Below are 15502 nucleotides of genomic sequence, written 5' to 3' on the forward strand. Positions count from 1 at the left end.
ACCCAAACCCTTCTAGGATTTTGTGATTCACTTTTACTAAAGGCCAGCTTTCCAGAATCACACCAGTCACCTGCCCTTTTTCCAATCACCCAGTCACTACAATAAAGGTGGAGCGGAGGTAAGTGATGCCATTACTCTTCAGCAACCATCAATTCCTGCAGGTTAAGTCTTCTGCTACATTTGCATTATCCTGTTATCATGAATTAAATGCTGTAGGAATGGGCCACATTTACATACTTAATCATTCTTAATTGCATACCTCCATGATCTTCTAAGAAATATTTCCACATATTATTAATTTGCTTGGTGAGTATAACCTTTATCCTGTTCACCAAGCATCATTAGAGATTCATCAGTTGTGTCTGGGCTTTAAATTTGTTTAGCTAACATTAGCTTAAGCAACAATACACTGAATTATACAGGAAAATGCAAACACCTTCAAAAACAATGAGAATTTATTTATTAATGGGAATGGAAGGTGGCCTGAGTTCCTAGTACTAACATCAATTCCATACTTACATACTTCTGTGTCTGAATCTAACCTGCAGTCTTGCAAGAGCAGTGAAAGCAGCAGGCAGATCTTTGTCGAGATGAATGCAACAAGAAATAGTATACAGGGAGTTCAGCTGACGACGGTTTGAATTCACCTTAAAGGTTATTTCAATGTCATATTTCACTGAAGAACCAACCCCTCGCTGGTACTTCAGCGGAAGGACTCGATGGAATCCTTTGTGCCTCCGGCTCCCTCTTGTGGTGCATCAGCGTGGAGCCGCCTCACAGACTCCACCTCAAGCATCCCCCTGCACATGCCAGGGTGGCGGCGCCAGATGGTCCTCGTGACTCCCACCTCTGTGTCTCGGGCATCGCTACGGGGGATCTTTACACGGCGATTCCGAATTACAAACCTTTGCCCGCGGTTATTGCTCCCAGGATTTTTCACTCTCCCAAAGCATACTATCTGCCCAGCAGTGATAAATAAGTTTCTTCTTTTTATTTCATTTGATAGATTATATATTCATATATGTATATACACACAGTACAATATTTTTCCTTTGTGATAGAGAATAAATGAGAGTTTTCATTGCTGGTTGTTCGTTAAGTCAACAGATTCCAGTTAATAATGAAAAAAAAAATTAAACATTTAATATCAAAAGCAACTTCAAGTATCTTCTATACATTTTAGTATTGGGTATATAGTAAGGTGGGTTGGGGGGTTTCTTTTTATATCAAAAGTGTATTTGAATAGACTATTTTTACCCTAATACTTTCAAGCACTATTCATATCAGGCATGGAGGTTAAAATGATGTATCTTATGGTCCCAAACTAGCTCTTCACAAGAACCATAGGTCACCTGTACAATCATGGCGTATGTTTCAAAACAGGATTTAACTGTCAGCAAAGCCAAGATGCAATTACCATGTTTAGAAATGCTCTATTTCCATCTCCTACAAGAGGTCAGGCTACAGTCCTTGATACGAAGCAATATACAACACCACTGTTTGTGAAACAAAACCTGACCTAGGCATAAATAGTACTGAAGTTCCCAGAGCGATTCATCTCTTAACCTTTCCGTATAAAAATAAGTCAACTTAGGTGTATATTGCACTAGTTTTATCAGACTGGGTAGCTCTCACCTGGCTTTATCTCTTCTCTTTCCTTAACTAAGATTACACTAAGCTTTTTAATTTCCATGGAAAACCTGGGAGTAGGGCAACAGACACGCATATGGTGTGCAATAAAGGGATATCTATAATATCAATAGTAATCTCAGAGGCAATCACAAATGAAACTACACATTAGATTTGGAAATCATCTTCTCCAGTAGATTCATCATTCTCTCCTGTAACTGTAAGCTTTGAACCTGAATGATGTTTTGCTGATCCAGAATCCTGCGCACTTCTCTACAGGTTTCTTCCATAGCTCTACTCAACTTCTTTTGTTCTTCCAGCATGGCCTCCATTAGTTTTAGTTTCTTCTTTTGGAAGCTGCAGCTTTGCATTTTTCTTTTCTTAACCGGTCTTTCTTCAGCTCTGGAATGTGAATATTTGTTAATAATTAAACTCATATTTATAAAAAAGAATGGTAGAACTTAAAATTCTGTACTGCATTCTTGACCAAACTATAATGCAGTCCCCTTCCATGTTCTCCAATAAACCCCCTCAAGTTCATGCCAAAATATAAGTATTTACTGTGTTGTTGCATAGTGTTACAGACTGTAAATTAAAAGGTTTAAACCTTAATGTTTTTGAGAAGAATTTTCCATGCAGAATACCAGCCACTTTTTGGTTTTTCCTTGGCCTTTCTTACACATTGAATAGATAAACTGTATTGGGAAAGACATTTTGCTCATCTGGCCATTAAAACTCCAATCCTAAATCTGCTCCAAGCATCCCATCCGGAGACAGCACTGCACTGTTGTGTGGTGGTAAGTTACAGCTGGGTTTGTAAAGCATCACATCAGTAAGGCTGATCCCACTGCAGCACACTACTCTCAGGGCCACAATGATGATCAGGGGGCTGCAGCATCTGTCCTGTGAAGACAGGGTGAGAGAGTTGGGCTTGTTCAGTCTGGAGAAGAGAAAATTCCAGGCTGACCTAATTACTGCCTACCAGTGCTTAAAGGGGTCCTACAGGAAAGCTGGAGAGGGATTGTTCACCAGGGAGTGCAGTGATGGGACAAGGGGTAATGGCTTCAAGCCGAAAGAGGGTTGGTTTAGGTTAGACATTAGGAAGAAGTTATTTACTATGAGGGTGGTGAGGCCCTGGCACAGGCTGCCCAGAGCAGCTATGGTTTTCCCCTCCTGGCAGTGTTCAAAGCCAGGTTGGATGGGGCTTTGGGCAGCCTGGGCTGGTGGAGGATGTCCCTGCCCATGGCAGGGGAGCTGGAACTGGATGAATTTTGAGGTCCCATCCAACCCAAAGCATTGTGTGATTCTATGATTCTATGAATTTGCCCTTGCACTGAGACATAACAGTGGCACTGAAAATTTGCTTATATATTCCATCTCAAAACATAAACAACATTAAAGCTTTGCAGGATACATCTTACAAGATGCCCTCTTTTCTTCAAAACCAGCCTGGACACCATACAAGTCAGAACACACACACATAGATCAGTTTCTCTTGACCTGCAATCTAAGAAAGAAGTGTGCTGAAGCATGAAGGAGGAAGAAAGGCAAGTAGAAGGCAAACATGCAAGTGAACTACACATCTTAAAAACCTCCAGGCTAGAGGTTTCTCCAGTAGAAAAGCTGACTACTTTTCTAATGGAAAGCGACAGTCCATGTGTTCATTGACACTCTTAACTCCAGACTGGAGTCCCTGATATCAAAGTTATTTGATGATGGGTCTGGAAGTCCCTTCACTCAAACAATGATCTCAGCCACATTCTGCTCAATGCAGCATCCTTTCTGGGTGAAATGCAGTAAGGAAAGAGCACAATTCTGAGTTGTATGCCATGTCAATGCCTTGCAGATTTCAAGACATCCTTGAATAAAGATAACTTGAACTCTTGAGGAATGTGTTTTTATTAATGTGAAAAAGGGGAGTGGGGAGGGAGGTCACTCAGCTGCAGCAGATTTGTATCATAATTTCATTCACGGCCTTATCCTACTTGACAGGCTTTGTGCAACTCTGACTTTCAGATCTCTCAGCAAGAGAAATAAACAACCCTAAGCACCTGAAAGACTTAATGCAAATATAACAAAAAGACACAAGCCGCTTGACATTTAGAGTGCAACGACCCAAAAAAGGTGAGGTCTATGAAGAGAAACAAGTGGATTAAATGCTATTAAAATCTTAGAGGAAAACTTTAGAATTGGTCTTGAGGGAAACTGTGTACTGTTCAGTCTTTTAAATGTACTGTCCCCCTGTGCACAGGTAAGAAAGAACAATCCTCCTTTATAAACATACCCTTTGTAAAGAAGGCTCTATCACCTTTACACTGCTAAGATGATGCTAAGGAAAAAGAGATGCCATCTTTATGCTAAACAAAACTTAGAAGGCACGCAAAATAAATTCACCTTTGCAGATTTGATATGTCATATTTCATTTTGAACATCAAATAAACATATAAAATAAATACAAGCTGCTCTGCTCCAACTGTGGGTCAAGCTTGGCGCTGACCACTGAGATTACCACAGCCAACCCTGCAAGAACAGGTCTTGGTTGACAGCAAATTCTGTTTGCCCCCATTAACTCTAACAGGCAGAATGATTTGAAGTGTGGTTCTCAGAGAGGTGAAGCAAGTGGAAAAGGTCTACAGCAGTCAAAGGACAACCCTAAATCTGTTATTCCAAGGTCCCCATCACTGCACACACATTCACAAAGATTGCATCCTTTCTTTCCAGTAGGAAGAGCAAGAAACATTCAGAAATGATCGTGTGGAAATTTCTGAAACAATGTGTGACTTTATCCAAAGTCACCTTTTGTATTGAAATCTGCCTTCACAGAGGATTTAATTACTGCAAACCTGATGGACCTGCACCCTCTTCCCTATACAACACTAAACAGGAGGAGCTGGACGTCACTCTGCAGCAGGAAAACTAGAATATCAGTTGCCATCAGGGCAGCATAGTGGGATGACTCATGCAACTGGCGTGCTGCAATGGATAGCAATAAACTCTTCAGGAGGCTCAGGCAAGGAAGGAGAGGCAGTGGTGTAGCCCTGTGTTAGGGAGTGTTCTGATTGTCTTGAGCTTAATGATGGTAACAGTAGGGTCAAGTGTTCATGGGTAAGAACCAGGGGGAAGGTACAAGGCAGGTACCATGGTGGGATACTGTTATAGACCACTTAACCAGGATGAAGCGCCAGATGAAATATTTTACAAGCAGCTGGGATAAGTCTCACAGTCATTAGTCCTTGCTCTCATGAGGGACTTCAACTTACCTGATGTCTGCTGCATGAGGTTCAACAAGGCTCAGTGCTGGGTCCTGCACTTGGGTCACAACAACCCTAGGCAATGCTATAGGCTTGGGCAGAGTGGCTGGAAAGCTGCCAGGTGGAAAAGGACCTGGTGGCGTTCATTGACAGCTGGCTGAATATGAGCTGGCAGTGTGCCCAGGTAGCCAAGGCAGCCAACAGCATCCTGCCTTGTATCAGAAATAGTGCAACCAGTAGGAACAGGAAAGTGATCATCCTCCTATATCAGCACTGGTGAGGCTGCACCTTGAGTACTAGATTCAGTTTTGGCCTCTCACTACAAGAAGGACATTGAGGTGCTGGAGCCTGTCCAAAGAAGAGCAGTGAAGCTGGTGAAGGGTCTAGGGAGCAAGTCCTGTGAAGAGCAGCTGAGGGAACTGGGATGCGTTTAGCTTCGAGAAAAGGAGGCTGAAGGGAAACCTTCTTGCTCTCTGCAACTACCCAAAAGGAGGTTGTAGCCAGATAGGTGTTGATCTCTTCTCCCAAGTAACAAGTGACAGAACAAGAGGAAATGACCTCAAGTTGCATCAGGGGAGGTTTAGATTGAGTATCAGGAAAACTTTCTTCACAGGGAGGGTTGTCAAGCACTGGAACAGGGGGTAGTGGTTGAGTCACCACCCCTGTAGGTATTTAAGACATGTAGCTGTGGTGCTTAGGGACATGATTTAGTGGTAGACTGGGCAATGTTAGATTAATGGTTGTACTTGATGATCTTAAAGGTCTTTTCCTACCTAAACAAGTCTATGATTTTACCAGAAATTAGCCATGATAAGACCTCTTGTCTGAAACAAGAACTGTCTCCTAGAACTACAAGAGGGCTTGTGTCTTGTTCAAGTAAGCCCTGGTGAGAATGGTCCTTAATAAGGATTGAAATGGAATCTGAGGCATATCAATGGTACTGAGCTGCAGAGTAGCATGTGACTTCCTTGGCAATTGTGACTGACATTTGGTTTTTAATTGCAATCAAGACCAAAAAAGGGAAAAAAAAAAACCAACCTGAAAAAGGGAGATGGAGTGATTTTGACTGAAAGATCTGAAATAAGCCTTATTTTTAAGACAAGGAAAAAAACCCCAAAACTCTGAAGTGTTGTCTTAGAATCTGTAACTGAAAAACAGGTAAAATCCTGTAAACAAATGTGTTTCCATCAAAAGCCTGTAAGACACATAACCACTATGTCCAAGAAAATAACTGTCTTGCACAGCTCCAGAGAGGAAAGAGAGGCAAAACGTCTGGTAGCGATGGCACCTGGGGAACTTTATGAGCAGTATCTGCAGTCTGCCAGTAACTGACAAAGTACCTGTCAACAGATACTTTCAGCACAGAGAAGTTCCCCCATAAGGGGGATTCTTCAAGGTCTCCTAAGTACTCTCTAAGTTTGTTTACAATTACCAAGAAAGACTTAGTTAGCCTTAATCAAAAAGAAATACTTGGTGGTGTTCCAAATCTCCTTTTCTCTCCACCACAGTGACTATCAATGAGAGGGGGTTTTGATCATTCACAAGTCCACAGTAAGAACTTGGAATTTACAATCCTCTCCTACTGCAGAACAGTTCTTGAAGGAGAGCTCTTGAGAAGGTCTGCAAAAGAAGGATCTAAAGAATCGAATTTATGGGTAAAGAACCCTCAGTCACATGAAACAATGCAAAATGCCCAGTGATTGCTGAAGGAGTTATTTGAATTCTGAAGTGTTACCTCAGATACTGAGACTTCTTTCTTGAGTTCTAGGTCTCCTAGGTAGCACGCCAGAGAGACCTCCCCACTATCAATAACTTTTTCTAACAGAAAGTGAAGAGAGAAGGAGGGATAGGAACATGGGTTCAACACTGAATAACCCACCAGTATCAGTATCTGCAGATAGTTTCACCTAGGAGTATGTCTAGTTTGGCAAACTGAGCATTTCTTATGCTTCTGCCTGTCAAGTTTGCTGCAGCAAACACCAAATGGTTCCTGTTGCTGATATTCCATGAATTCCTGGGCAGCCAACGCTTCTGTGATGATAGGTGTGAAGCAGATCTTGACAGCAGCCACAACCTCTGCCAAAGAAGCATCTCCACCCTTGGCCAAGCCTACCTACCTTTTGAAATCTGGGAGAAAGAAGGGTCTAGGAATTCCAGGACTTTGAATGCAATCTGCTGATATTCTTGGGCCTCTGTTGTCTATCACTTGTGCCCTCCATGAGAACTGGCACCAGTATTCCCCTGAACACACAAAGGAAGTGTGGAAGAGCTCTGGCATTGGGATCCTGCTGCAAGAACCACCTTGCAAAGCTATTTCCGTGCTGTGCTCCAGAAGAGATTCAATGAAGCAAACCAAGGGAAAGGAAGTGTTTCTTCTCATCTAGGAGGCTGAGCAGAAATGACAGTACGTACTGGGGGCCAGAGAAACAAATCATAACCTCCAGATATAATTAGGCGACACACTAGGCAAGTCTCAGATGCATTTGCTGCCCACCTATCCGAGATCAATGTAATTCACTGTTCAATTAAAAGTTCCTTGACTGATTGCCTACACTCACCCAGTAAGGCCCATTTCAGGGATGTGTGTGAATAATTAATGAAGCACAGGTTGAATAAATGTGTTACCTCTACAAAACCATTAAAAAAACCAATCTTCCTTTCTGAACTACTTCATGGCAAATGGGTTTCCAGTACAAATTATGGCTTTCCATTCCCAACAGCTGTTTCTGGCTTGGTTGTGCTTTTTTAGCTACATACAGATCTGAGACATCTTTATGGAAAATAATTAACAACTTTCTGGAAATATTAACACTAGAAATTGCACAAAGATCTTCAGAGTTTGAGGACTGAGAATCAAGCAGTCTGGGTCTTCTGGTAAACTAGGCTCATTCAAATACAGCTAAATGCATTCAGGAATTAACAAGGCTCATCCTTGAAGTGTAGAAAAGAACCCCAAAAATGACTTGAAGCCTGGGTAAAGCATCTTGCCATGACAGGAAGTCTGCCTAAGGAGTTAAGATGCACCACATAATGTGCATAGCCTAAAGCTCAGACTTCTTTGTAGATATTGCCCATTTGGATTTTAAATAGCCATTAATAATTAATTTTAGAAAGATTAAGGCTTTGCCAAAACTCTTATTTCCCAAATTAGCATCCTCACTAAGTTTTAATGAACTTACATTAAACACTTCGTATCTTGGTGAATTCATGTTACCAATTCTTGCTTTATCTCTGTATAAAGTGTAACACTTCTGTACCAAATTATTTAATAACAAAGATGGTATGGTCATGGCACATGACTGCCTTGAGGCAAGAAGGGAAATATACTGCAAGGGTCTGCAATATAGTGAAAAGAAAATTAAATAGAGGTAACAGTTGAAAATTTCATTCACTATATTCACATTAGAAACAAGACACTGGTTTAAGCAAGGGATTAATCACTGGAACAGATGAATTACCCATCTTCTGACTACCTCAGATCTAGACTGGATATCTAATAAAAATATTCCATGAGTGAAAGAAGTGGAGGACAATGGGGACACAGGGCTCCCGAGCGCAGCAGTCCTGGGCCAAAGGGAACATGCCAAAGAACACCCTCCCCCCTTAATGTTTCTGGGTTCCTCACCAGAGTAACTGAACTGAAACACACGGATGGTGTTTGACAGAAGCCAGACTAGATGACGTGGTGGGTTTATTACAGTCTATTAATCTGTGGAAGTAACTCTTTCACCCTCATTTTCAGTATGATAGAAATGGCAGAACAAATGAACCCCAAATCACATTCACAGTCTGAATAATCATTTTGTATCATTGCTTTAACAAGGAAAATAAAGACTATAAATTAATCCATGGGGTGAAAAAAATGCTGGTTTCAATTATTTACAGTGCTGTCAGGAATTCTGATTTAAAAGTTTAAGCTGTAGTACAAGACTCCACCACACTGCATTATATTATCTGACCATAATAAAACAATCCTATTGTTGTCAGATGTTTGATGGACATGTCAGTATAATAAAAGTTTTGTGTTAGAGCGTTGTTAAAACAATACTAAGCAAATACCCTATTAAAGGGAAATTGGGATTCCAAATGTTTATCTCACCTGCAAATGACAACAAAAATAAGAATTAATTTCTTGCCATGTTAATTGTATATCACTAACAGCCTGGTTTGGGTTGGCATGGGAATATTTGGAGTGGGGCAGTGGGGAGGGGGGGAGTGGTGAGCTGCAGGGGTGACTTCTGCAAGAAGCTGCTAGAAGCCAACACCAGTTGATTCCAAGACAGACCTGCTGCTGGCCAGGACTGAGCCCATCATTGGCAGTGGCAGCACCTCTGGGATAACAGAGTTAAGAGGAAGGGAAAGGGAAAGGGAAAGGGAAAGGGAAAGGGAAAGGGAAAGGGAAAGGGAAAGGGAAAGGGAAAGGGAAAGGGGAAAAGAAAAGAAGAAAAGAAGAAAAGAAGAAAAGAAGAAGAAAAGGAGAAAAGGAGAAAAGGAGAAAAGGAGAAAAGGAGAAAAGGAGAAAAGGAGAAAAGAAGAAAAGAAAAAAGGGTCAGTGTCTTTTGGAGCCAGAGAGAAGAGTGAGATGATGTGAGAAACTTTGCAGACACCAAGGTCAGTGCAGAAGGAGGGGGAGGAGGCACTCCAGGCAGAGATTCCCCTGCAGCCTGTGGAAGATGATGGGGAGCACAAGTCCCACCTGCAGCTCAAGGAAAACCCCATGCTGGAGCAGGTGGAGACAACTGAAGGAGTCTGTGACCTTGTGGAAACCCCCCACTGGAGCAGGCTCCTGGCAGGACTTGTGACCCCGTGTGGGACCACACTGGAGCAGTTCATGAAGAACTGCAGCCCATGGGAAGGACTCACGTGTGAAAAGGTGATGGAGGACTGTCTCCCATGGGAGGAACCCCTCGCTGGAACAGGGAAAGAGTGTGAGGAGTTCTCCCCTTGGGAGGGAGTAGCAGAGACAATGTGTGATGAACTGACCCCAACCTCCATTCCCTGCCCAACTCTGACACTTGGGGGAGAAGGGAGAGAACTGGGGAGTAAAGATGAGCCTGGGAAGAAGGGAGGGGTAGGGGAAGGTGTTTTAAAGATTTGGTTTGATTGGTTAATAAATAAAATTTTTCCTAATTTGAGTCCGTTTTCCCCATGACAGCAACTGGTGAGTGATCCCTCCCTGTCCTTATCCCACCTAAGAGCCTTTCATTATATCTCCTCTCCCCTGTCCAGCTGAGGAGGGCAGGGACTGAGTGCCTTTGGGGGCATCTGGCCTCCAGCCAGGGTCAACCCACCACACTAGCAAAACTGAGGGTTTTGTAAGGAGGTCCCAAATTCAAAGAATTTAAAATAAAATGCAAAGAAAGATATTTTCAACTATATTTAGCTTAAGAGTATGTATGCATTGATTAAAATATAAATCTTGGCATTTTTTCCCTATTATGAAAGCTAAGCATTAAATTCAATGCTTTTTTTAGTATATAGCTAAGTAGCCTCCTGCTACATTCAAGGGAACTGTGGAAAATAGAAAGCTGACACTCAAAAGATATGTTTGAGAGTTTAGGGGAATAAAAGCAAAGTTTTCAGGAAGCTTAAAAGTTGACTTTAAAAAGAAGATACTGTTTGAGGGTATTTTCACTATCCATTGTTGCCATAACATCATGATTTTTTACTACTGAAGAAAAAAGCCCCATAGTGTAAGCTTACTTTTCACACTTGACTGACCTGCTTCATAGCAAAATAAGGCACGTGCAGTTGTAAAACACACAGCTGTAAAATGCATCTCATTTCACAGAGAGATCTGCATGCATATCTTTCAAAATATGCTTCAAAATAATTGTTTTGCATAGCCAGACAGTACAAAAATTGAGAGGGGAAATAGAGGACCTGAAACGTTCCTTTAATTTCAAATCCCAGTATTGTCTTTAATCCTTTTTTTGAGTCTGTCACATCAGCTGTTCACCATTTAGAGGCAAGGGTATTTACAAAAAAAAAAGCCAAGGTGGGCCCAAATTTTATATACTAATTCTTTCCTCTCTATTTGGCTATTTCAAAGTGTTTTTCAAATACAGGATGACATACTAATTGCTTAAGCTGAAAATTGCTTCTCAGCTTACAATTATCCATTAGTAACTCTAAAAGAACTTACCTTCCTCATCTTACCATGATTTTAACCTATCTGATATCCTTAGCAAGTGCTTTATTTCCTTCTGGCCAAAAAAGGGTTCCCTACTCTTCTCTCAGTCATCAGGTAAAACTACCCAGGTCAAAGCTGTACAAGCTTTTCAAAACCTCCTGTGTTTATTGCAATACCACTTCTTCTCCTTCCAGTGTCATGCCCCATTAATATCACCACTGCCTTCTAATTTTTAATCCCATCATGATGCACACCTGAAGAGTTGGGCTGCTCTCTCAAGGGGCATCTACCACTCAACTACTTCTTTTCTGAAAAACAGCAGAACTGTATTTCAGCTTGTGACTATGCACATATCTTGCTGTTGAGTGGTATGCACAATACTGTATTGCACAAAGTTATTTTGTAGTAGTGACTGTGAGAGCTGTGGCTGCATTAGTAAGATGGGGAGCAGCGTATTATGGAGGTCTGACCAGACTGACAGCTGACCTACCCTTCCCTCCAGCTCCCAAACCCAGCTGCAGAGCCATCCTCCTCCTCAGGCAACAGCAGTGCTGCAACCTGACCTACTGGAAAGGCAAAACATCATTACCTGCCATAGAGACATGCAGCCAGTTGAAAGACAGCCTGTGCCATTAAAGGCTAAATTTAGATGATCTACAGGCTCAAAATTGGCCAAGTAAAGTTAAAATATTTGTTACTAAAACAGATTAGGTAATTAACTTGGACAAGGATAATTACTGAACCTGAAGCTAGCTAAAATGCATCATAGCCTAAACTTACACATCTTATCACTACGGAAATAATTCCATCAGAGGGGTGGCAGCAGGGACAGGGAGGGGATTGTACCTCTCTGCTCAGCCCTTGTGAGGCCCCAGCTGGAGTCCTGTGTCCAGAGCTGGGGCCCCCAGTGCAAGAGAGATGTGGGGCTGTTGGAGAGGGGGCAGAGGAGCCACGGAGATGCTCAGAGGGCTGGAGCAGCTCCCCTATGGAGAGAGGCTGAGGGAGCTGGGCTGGTTCAGCCTGGAGAAGAGAAGGCTGTGGGGGGACCTCATTGCAGCCTTCCCATCCCTGAAGGGAGCAGAGGAACAGGAGGGGAATCAACTTTTTTAAAGGGTAGATAATGGCAGGACAAGGGGGAATAGATTAAAGCTAAAGGAAGGTTGGTTTAAATTGGATATTAGGGGGAAGTTCTTTACAGAGAGAGTGATGAGGTGCTGGAACAGGCTGCCCTGAGAGGTGGTGGATGTGCCAACCCTGAAGGTGTTCAAGGCCAGGTTGGATGGGGTCCTCAGCGACCTTGTGTAGCTCCAGGCCTGAGGTTGGTGTCCCTGCCTGTGGCAGGAGGGTTGGAGCTCTATAATCCTTGGAGTCCCTTCCAACCCAGACCAGTCTGTGATTCTATGATTAAGTCCACTTTCACTGCAAACAAAAGCATCTACATAAAAGTGGGAGTCCACGTGCAAACTGTAAGCACAAAAGCTACATGTTTATGGTTGATAAGCTTGACTTCTGTAATGGTTTGACAACACTCTGCAATGAAGCCTCATGTGGTGACATCTATCCTCACCTATGGTACAAAATCTGTGTTGCCCTAGAGTTGTCCCTAAGTCAAAGAAACTTCACATCTAGACTTTAAGAGTATGATGTTATCAAATAGTGTAGTGAATAAACTATACCTCATGTTTGTGGAAAAGTGAACTTCTAATTAAATGTTAAATAATATTAGTGGAAATCAAATTGTGAATTGGGAAAAAAGTTATTGCATCAGAAGCGTGATCTTGGAGTTTTCAAATCCTAAAAGCAAGAGAGATTGTGCATCAGGGATATCAACTACTTACAGGGAACTAGGATGAAAAAAGTTGTTGCTTGTAAACAGAAAGGTTGCTACAGTTCAAGAATTATACACCCTAACACATATTCAGTTGAAAAAAAAAAAGGTTTAAAAAATACTCAGCTATTCAAGGGCTATTTGCTTGGATGATTGAATGAATTTACCCTATTTTTATTAATCCAAGGCCTGGAAATGATAATCCAAATTTGTTAGGTTGGATCTTTTCCCAGTTCAACACCTTCTCAGTTGCATGACTGACAGATATTTTTACTGTTAAACTTAGAGCCTAACAGACTCATGATAAAGATCTCTAAGATCAACTTTTTTTCCTGCCAGAAAACTGCAATCAGCTCTTACTTCACACCACTCTCTAAGAAAAATGAGACCAGAGAAGTCTAAAACTTGCATCAAGTGTACAAGCCTGCCCTTTGTTAAAGTGCTGCCTTCCAGAGAACCCCAATTTGTCAGAAAACACGTTTGCTTTCTCAAACTAGCATTTACTTTGAAAAGGTGACACTCTGTGTATTTAAAATGTTGCAATGTACTTTCAAACTGCATGAGTAGCATTTCAGTGTCCACAGAAACACTTTGTTTGCATCTTTTCACTACTTTAATAGCTGAAGCCAGAGAAACTTTGTACTTGCACCAAAAGGAAAATGTGAGCAAGCCAACAATCACCTGAGCAGTATGTTGTATCCCTGAATGCACTGCAGGACCCTCTTGAACATGCCCATACTCCTGCTGTAAACACTCTACCTCATGTGAGCAGTGACATACGTGCTGAGTTTTGGTAACACTATACAACTTTCTGCCCAGTCCCCCTACTCCCTTCCAGTCTCTCACAAAGGAATAAAGAAAATGTTCTAATTGAGCAAAGTGGCTGAGACCAGGGAACTGGGCTCATTTGGGATTTACATAAAAGATACAACGGCTGCCAGAGAAAAATGTGCCAGGGTGTCCCCTCTACACAGCAGATCCGGTTCACTGTGAAATACAAGAAAGAAGGGGGGAGGGAGAATAGATGCTACCTCAGTTTGTAAGAAAGTAAGCTTGATGAGCTCTCTGAATGTTCATCTTCAAAGCACTCTTCCCTTCCTTCGTATGTAAACTGGTTATATGGCAAATAGAGCGGTGTAGACTTAGCTGATGGAGACTGTGAGGCCTCCGTCTGTGATGTAGAAGGACCTGGTTGCTGATTTTCATGCATTTTCACATCACTGTGGTCTGTCACTTTGGATAAGATCCTATCAATGGTTTTGTAGTAAGGCCAGTCAGGTGCAACAGTTTCACTGTCAGTCATGCATTTTAATTTCCTGTAAGAAAAGGCATACAACATTAAAACTTGTTTTCCTATGAAAGTACTTTTCATACAGATCTTCTATCACAAAACTTGTTCTGGCCACATTTAAGAGCCAAACTGAAAGCTTTTAACAAGAATAAAGTTAGACACTTTTAATCTCCAATGAAGCCTTTCAGTTTCTTTTCCTGGTTTTGACCTATGATTAAAAGTTGCATGTAAACCCCAAATGAAATTCAATACAAATAAAGGACATTTCAACTTCCAATGGAAACTACCACAGCACTTGTGGAAAATTTTCTCTTCCCCTTACAGAATGGCAGGCTAACCAATCTGACAATGGTCCCCAACAACTGGAGTAGGCAACACACCACAGCCTTTACCAAATCATTGGCAGCCCCATCCTTCCATGCTTTGAAGGACACATATTTATTTTCCCTGACAAATACAAATGGCTATAAATAGAACCCATCCTTTTCATCATGTTGCCTAAAAGCTCTGAATTGTGCAGGTAAGCATCCTAGTAACAACCAGGAGATGTAGATGTCTCTTCATCTGTTACAGAATAAAGATCAGTGTAGGAAGAAGTATAGAATTTTATCAGCATTTAAAAAACCAACACAACACAACACAACAATTAATAACGCATTATAGAGAGCATGCACAAAAACATTACAGTGAAAGGGCTACCAACCATGACCTTGTCTTTCACATGCATCTTGTTATAAGATCTATTATTCATTCCTAACACAAGGTTCACTGCTATCCCCCTTGGTACTCATTGTTATTTTTTTTTATTTATTTTTACTGAGAAATATAAACTGAGATGTGTTGATGAATTATACTTCCCAAAGAAACTCCACTGCCCAGCTAGAATCCCAAACCTTCTTTTCATTTGCCCTTTCCAGTTGGGATCTTGTTACTCTACATCAAAATGCAGCAAGGAAACACAACAGGAAAGACAAGATCAATGACAAATACATTTTCACATTTTCATAAACCAGATTTCATTCAAATGAACAAAAAGCTGAACTGAATTTGATTCTTCCAGCTAGCAGAAAAAAAAAGAATGATAAACACTATTACTGAACACCTTGCCCACCCCCTTCTCTTGAAGCATTTCAGGTTTTTCTTCCTCAGAATCCATCCTGCCCACACCAGTCCTGCAAAGGACAGAATTAAATAACATGGAAACATGATAAAAACAGTGCCAAATTTTAACATGAGAACTTGAACTTCTTCCTTTTAAACAGCTCTCAGCCTAGGGTAAGAGGAAACCCACCAGTGAGCAAAGAAGGCAGAAAGATTTGCTTAGATTTTAAAGCCATTTAAGGATTCTTCTTTTTTCTCTCGTCCTTACA

At 41.5% G+C, this 15502-nt stretch overlaps 1 protein-coding gene across 1 annotated transcript in view; it reads right to left on the reverse strand.

Annotated features, from left to right (window-relative positions):
• Nucleotides 1-1790: 1790 nt before the first annotated feature.
• The window catches only part of MSANTD1 (Myb/SANT DNA binding domain containing 1), a gene marked incomplete at its 3' end in the record, with an annotated part of 40780 nt that continues 27068 nt past the window's right edge, over nucleotides 1791-15502 (reverse strand). The window contains exons 3-4 of the mRNA XM_084266925.1: nucleotides 13873-14157; nucleotides 1791-2031 (exon numbers count right to left, since the gene is read on the reverse strand). Of these exons, the coding sequence (XP_084123051.1) occupies nucleotides 1791-2031; nucleotides 13873-14157 (526 nt within the window). The remainder of the gene's footprint in view (nucleotides 2032-13872; nucleotides 14158-15502) is intronic.

The sequence above is a fragment of the Gallinula chloropus genome, assembly GCF_964237585.1.
Source record: "Gallinula chloropus genome assembly, chromosome: 7".
NCBI classification, from domain to species: domain Eukaryota; kingdom Metazoa; phylum Chordata; class Aves; order Gruiformes; family Rallidae; genus Gallinula; species Gallinula chloropus.